The following is a 5,467-nucleotide window of genomic DNA, read 5'->3' as shown; positions in this document are numbered from 1 at the left end:
TGAAAACACCTATTTGAAAAAAGATTCAAAAAAGAAAGGAATGGCTTTCTCTTCTGTTACTAACCCTCTGGATGATGAATCCAGTGATAACTCATCTGAAAATGAATTTGTGTTATTTGCAAAAAAAATCAGGAAAATGGTGAAGCTCAAGGAGAGAGGCAAAGGAGGCAGCTCAAGAAAATAGAAGAAAGATTTCAGTAAAGTGACTTGCTACAACTGTAAAGAAACGGGGCATTTCAAATCTGACTGCCCTAAGTTGAAAAGGGAAGAAAAGCCGAAGAAAGGAAAGAAAAAGGGACTGATGGCTGACAAATGAATTTTTTCCGGTATAGAAATTATCAAATGATCAATCGTAGTATAGTCTAAACCGACGCAAAATCCTTCATCAAACAAATCTACAATCTATATCCGAGAGTACTATTCTCCCGAGTCGTTCTCCCTTGGAATTGCCAAAGTGTGCATCTTATTGATTTAGTAAGCCTTGTTGGAATTCTTTGAGGGTTTTTAGCAAAGTAATGAGAGACAAACAATCAATTATCAAAAGACTTGGCTTAGGGTTGGCATTAGAAATTCTATCCCTATAGTTCATTCAATGTTGATAACAATTAGGCCTTGCTTCATTTAGTTATCCCCTAGGTATAGAGGGAGGTCAAATGAAAGTAATCAACTTGAGTCACAAGTCCTAGCTTCACCTTATGGTAATCTAGCTTTAGTGCACTCCAAGCCAACTAGCAATCCCTAATTCCACATCAACTATTGATACAACTATTCAACTTCTTCCAAAGACCAAACCCTATGCCAAGTGTGAGAATTCTACTCCATAGCTAGTGTTGTCATTTTATCAAACATGTGATGAGCAAGAAGGAAAGTCATAGTAAAATGAGAAGAAAAGTCAAATTGAAAGTATTGCAACACAAAGATCTAACAACAAGTCTCAAAGAGTAGCAATGAAAATCTAAAATAGAGATGAAATCCCAAAATTACAAAGTTGAATTCTAGATCTATGAGAATTAATCAATTGTATCTACTACTTGAAATTGGAGAAGAAAATCTATGACATGAACAAAGTGGAGTGAGAATTGTAATGGATCTCACCAAAAAGTCATTGCTCATGAAGTGCAACCTACTTATATGCATGCAACTATGACTAGTGTCACTATCCACCTGGTTGGGAGCAAATTAGTCTTCTTAGGACATATGCGAGCACATGGGATGCAACGATGGTCAAAGCATAGGACTTGCCACTTTCTAAGCATCAAATGCAATATGTGCAACCTTGCATGAGGAATGCTCGCGAGAGCCGGGAATCAAAGGATTGAGCATCGAACCCTCGTCGGAAGTGTTTGCACTCTAATCACTCGGTGTTTGGGGTTTATTCTCTCAATTCTCCCCTAATCATGCTTTCCAAGAATTGTTTTGCATCTAACAATCAACAATTATTCAATGCATGCATACAATTATCATGAGGTCTTTTCCTTAGGTTGTAATGGGGTTAGGGTCAAGGTAGGATCATATATGGCTAGTGGACTTAGGATTTGAATCTTTGATTAACTTAAACTTTCCCTCCTAACCTATATAATGACCTATACAATTAAGTACTAACCTAACTACCCATTCCTCACTTTTCCACATACTCATGCATTTTCTTTTCGTTTCACAATACTTATGCATTGATTCCTCTTGAGCTTCACTTTGGGGCATTTTGTCCCCTATTTATTAATTTTTTTCTTCCCCTTTTTTTTTCTTTCTTTTTCTATTTTTCTTTTTCTTTTCCATATTGTTCTTCTTTTTCTTTTATTCTTTTGTTTTTCTCATTTTTTTATATGCAAGAGCGTCAATGCATAAGGTTTTACATTTGATCAATTCATGAGTATGTACCCAATTCCCAATATTTTCAATAATAATACAAAATACCCTTCTATTCACCCAATGTCCCAAGGTTCTCACACTTGAATGATACTCACACACACTAGCCTAAGCTAATCAAAGATCCAAATAAGGACTTTTGTTGTTTTCCGCTTTAAGGCTTGTAATGTGTTAAATTAAGAACAGAGTGGGTTAATCGTAGGCTCAAATTTGGCTAACGAAGGAAGATCGAAGGTAAGGCCATTTGGGTGAGTGAGCTAATGAAATGATGGCCTCAATCATATAAATGCATGAATACACCAAATAATGGACATAAAGAATCAAACAAATCAAAGATCACAGTCATAGAGAGAGAATAATGCACACAAGAAGGAAAAATAAGTGGTTATAAGATGTAACCACGGTGGAGATATCGGGTTCCTCCATTGGTGGGGTGATCATGCTTAGAAGCCTCTTGACATGAGCATAGCGGCGTTGGTTACGCCTCTCATAACGGTCTACTTTGTTGTGAAGGTCTTCAAGGCGTTGGGCGGCCGGTTTTTGTGATGTAGATGAAGTGGTAGCGTGGCCAGTTGGTGTGGGTAGTTCAATGTCCTTGGTGACTTCCGGAGGCTTGAGGCATCTCTTGGTCGGGATGATGTCACCATCGACCGGTATTGAGGTTCGCCTATCTTTAGTCTCCCGGTTGACGCCGGCTTTCGCAACTAATGCCGTCACTAAAGCCGGGAATGGTAGATTTCCCTTGGCATGAATGCGCCCCATGGATTGGCGGATGGCATGCGGAACGTTGACCGGTTTCTCGGTCAAGATGCACCATATCAATAAGGCAAGCTCGGCGGTGATGGATGACCCATGTGTGCTCGGGAGCACGTAGTGAGCTAGAATTTGGGCCCATGCCGTAGCTTCTTGAGTGAGGTGGCGGACATCTAAACCCTTGGGTCTTCGCTTTATGGTCCCCCGAATCCAATATGCGTCGGGTAAAGCAATGACGCGGAGGATCGCGCTCCAATCGAATGCACGGTCAATGCATGTAGCCAAGACTTCTTGGTAGGCGTCATATGCATCCGTTGACGGTGCAATTCCAAGGACTTCTCGGATGGTTTCCACTGTGGCCGACACTTATTTTCGGCGCACAAATATTGATGTGAGATGAGGTGAGTGGAAGTTGGAGTAGAATTCCACCACCCATGAGAGATTGGCCTCCGTTGGTTGCCTCAAGAGGAACCTCCAATGCCTCCGGTCAATGTGTGGCATCACAATCGGACTGAGTTGAGCCGGTAAGACTAGGAGGGGTTCCGGGTGGTAATTCCTTTCAATCATTCTGGAGTAAACAAGTTTGCAGTAACGGTTGGGAAACTTGTTTGAATCCTTAGGAGGGTTGTCCTTCTCTAGAACGTCAACGGGGCCCTTGGTCTTCTTCAGGAGGGGCCTGGCCGTTAGTTCTTGGCGCGCTTTATTGGAAGCTGGCTTCTTGGGGCCTTTCCCGTTGTCCTTTTTGATGACCATCCTGTGAAAGCAAGAAAGGAAAAATATCAAACCCAAAGAAGTGGAGGGACATGAGCTCTATGTAATGAAAAGTTATGCCATAGAATATGGGTATCTTAGTTACATGACAGCTGCAACATGTAACTAGGATAATGTGTGAAGAGCAAGGCAAATAATTTTCATGTGGTGCAAGGGTAGTTTAAGCATGCAAGGAAGAAGCATGAGAAGCACACACCCTTATGGACCATAAATGGAAGGCAAGCTAAGAAAATGGAGATGAATGGTTTGTGGAAAGTGGGAATGCACTCAAAAGTGATTGGTTGAGAGGCAAGGTAGTCACAATAAGTCCAAAATTCAAGTGTGCCTTTCATCGAACACTTGGCGTGCATTCATGAAATAGTATTTGATTATGTGAGAGTGGGGGCGATGTAACATTCCACAATCCATTATTAATGATTATAGTGCATATTAATTGCAAGAAAATAAAGCAACACCATTCATCTATGCATGTAAGTTAGTTTGAGACCCAAATGCCCATGAAGAATTGGATTGAAGGAGAGGAGAGAGCAAAGACATCCCAAGGAAGTAACTAGAGAAAGAAGGGAGAGAGAGAAAGGAAGAAAGAAACTACCTAAAAGATGGTGCAACTAAATGAATAAGAACCACAAGAGATTATTGGACTAAGAGGGGGCCTAGTATAATACCTTGTGAGATGGAGAAGGATGTGGAAGAAGAAGAGAAGTGGAATGAGAATGAAGGGGTAAGTGTGCCCTTCTTAAAGGTGGCGTCGATCACCGGCACGTGCGCGCGCGGTGCGCGCTCGCGCAGGGAGTAAGGTGACTAGGGACGCGCGCGCGCGCACATGTCGCGTGCGCGTCCATGCGCTTGGGCTGGGGGCACAGGAGAGGCACAGGGGTGGCATAACTCTCTGGACGAAGTACCAGAGATTGCTTTAGCGTGTGTTGGCGCGCGCGCGCACAGTGCGCGTACGCGTCCACGTGGTTGTGCCCCAGGCATGAGAGGGGCCTGGAGGGGGCTTAACTCTCTGTGAAATGGCCCAGAGAGGAATGCAGAGTGAAAGGGCACGTGCGCGGCTGTGGCGCGCGCGCGCATTCCGTGCTCGCTTTGTATGGACGCGTACGCGCCAGCTGCGCGCACGCGGCAAAGGTGCTGGGCTGGTGGCTTAGTGTAGGCTTGAGAGAGGCTGAACTCTCTGTAGAATGTACTAGGGGGCAGCAAGGCAATCGGCGCGGACGCGCACAGTGCGCTTGCGCGCCGATTGGCAGATTTCGCCCATGTGCGCGGACGCGCCATGTGCGCGCACGCGCAGAGGGGTGGGTTTTTCTAAATTTACAAGTGGTTACACCATTTTTGACATTTCAAACCCCCCCTCCATACAGCCACTTAAGAACTATAGCAAATGAAGTCAACAAATGAAGGGGAGTTGTCATTAAAATCTAGCTAACAAACATGAAGTCAAGTGTCTATGTACAAGTCTCAAAGGAAGATCTTACCATGGTGGGGTGTCTCCCACCTAGCACTTTTGTTTAACGTCCTTAAGTTGGACCTTCAGTAGCTTATAGTGTTTATTCAAGAGTTGCATCCCTCAAGAGGAACACTTCAAATTCCTTGGCGTTCTTTCTTTGCTCACCATGATACAATTTGAGACGGTGCCCGTTTACCTTGAAGATGTCCGGGCTTGATGGGTGGCGCAAGTGGTAGACTCCATAAGGTTCTACTTTCTCCACTTGGTAGGGCCCATCCCACCTTGATCTAAGCTTTCCTGGTAGTAATCTCAACCTTGAATTGTAGAGAAGGACTAGGTCACCGGGTCCGAATTCCCTTCTCCTAATGTTCTTGTCATGGATGGCTTTCAACTTTTCCTTATAAAGTCTGGAGTTGTCGTAAGCTTCCAATCTCATACATTCTAATTCAGCCAATTGAAGTTTTCTTTCTACTCCGGCTCCACCCAAGCTCATATTACACTCCTTTACGGCCCAATAAGCTTTGTGTTCAATTTCCACCGGTAAGTGACATGCTTTACCATATACAAGCCGGAAGGGGCTCATGCCAATGGGTGTCTTGTAGGCCGTTCGATAGGCCCATAGTGCATCGG

General features: G+C 43.8%; 1 protein-coding gene across 1 annotated transcript; it reads right to left on the bottom strand.

Annotated features, from left to right (window-relative positions):
- LOC107646379 lies at positions 4,938-5,420 on the bottom strand. The gene has a single exon (XM_016350566.1). The coding sequence runs from the start codon at positions 5,418-5,420 to the stop codon at positions 4,938-4,940; it is 483 nt and encodes a 160-aa protein (XP_016206052.1).

The sequence above is a fragment of the Arachis ipaensis genome, chromosome B06 (genome assembly GCF_000816755.2).
Source record: "Arachis ipaensis cultivar K30076 chromosome B06, Araip1.1, whole genome shotgun sequence".
In the NCBI taxonomy this organism is placed as follows: Eukaryota; Viridiplantae; Streptophyta; class Magnoliopsida; order Fabales; family Fabaceae; genus Arachis; species Arachis ipaensis.
Note: the sequence above shows the minus strand (reverse complement) of the source record. Positions and strands in the feature narration are given on the sequence as shown.